This window comes from Sinocyclocheilus rhinocerous, unplaced genomic scaffold (assembly GCF_001515625.1).
Source record: "Sinocyclocheilus rhinocerous isolate Xijiao unplaced genomic scaffold, SAMN03320098_v1.1 scaffold45444, whole genome shotgun sequence".
Classification (NCBI taxonomy): domain Eukaryota; kingdom Metazoa; phylum Chordata; class Actinopteri; order Cypriniformes; family Cyprinidae; genus Sinocyclocheilus; species Sinocyclocheilus rhinocerous.
The window spans coordinates 483-1,191 of record NW_015655373.1 but is presented as its reverse complement, the minus strand read 5'-3'; the positions used below and the strand labels follow the sequence as shown (position 1 = coordinate 1,191).

At 38.8% G+C, this 709-nt stretch overlaps 1 protein-coding gene across 1 annotated transcript in view; it reads right to left on the bottom strand.

Annotated features, from left to right (window-relative positions):
- Positions 1 to 161: 161 nt before the first annotated feature.
- The window catches only part of LOC107717954 (sodium-dependent dopamine transporter-like), a gene marked incomplete at both ends in the record, with an annotated part of 867 nt that continues 319 nt past the window's right edge, over positions 162 to 709 (bottom strand). Inside the window, one exon of the mRNA XM_016524858.1 lies at positions 162 to 286. Within this exon, the coding sequence (XP_016380344.1) occupies positions 162 to 286 (125 nt within the window). The remainder of the gene's footprint in view (positions 287 to 709) is intronic.

Here is a 709-nt window from a genome sequence, read left to right as displayed (position 1 = left end):
AGTATCTATCATTTTGACGATAGTGGTCCTGACAGAACTATAATTATGCTGTATAACACACATGAGATTTTATTGATTAATTTGTTTATTTCACTACTTTTTTTTTTATATGAACAGTGCAAAAAAAAAAGTACTCAAAAAAATGTAACAAATGCACTCACCGTCTGTGGCGACTTTATCTAGAGCCACGTTGTGTTTCTGTGACATGTAACCCAAGAAGGAGAATATGACGAAGCCAGAGAAGAAGCTGGTCAGAGAGTTGATGGAGCTGGTGATGATGGCGTCTCTGTAACACAACATCACTCAGTTCAAACATGCAGACACATCAAAGGGCTTTGAATTCAGTGGTGAAGTATGTGTGTGTGTGTGTGTGTGTGTGAGTGTAAGTGTGTGTGTGTGTATACCTGGTATTTATCACATTATGGGGACCAAATGTCCCCACAAGGATAGTAATACTAGTAAATTTTGACCTTGTGGGGACATTTTTGAGGTCCCCATGAGGAAACAAGCTTATAAATCATACAGAATTAGTTTTTTTGAGAAAGTAAAAATGCACAAAGTTTCCTGTGAGGGGTAGGTTTAGGGGTAGGGTTGGTGTAGGGCAATAGCACATACAGTTTGTACAGTATAAAAACCATTACGCCTATGGAATGTCCCCATAAAACATGGAAACACAACATGTGTGTGTGTGTGTGTGAGAGAGTGTGTG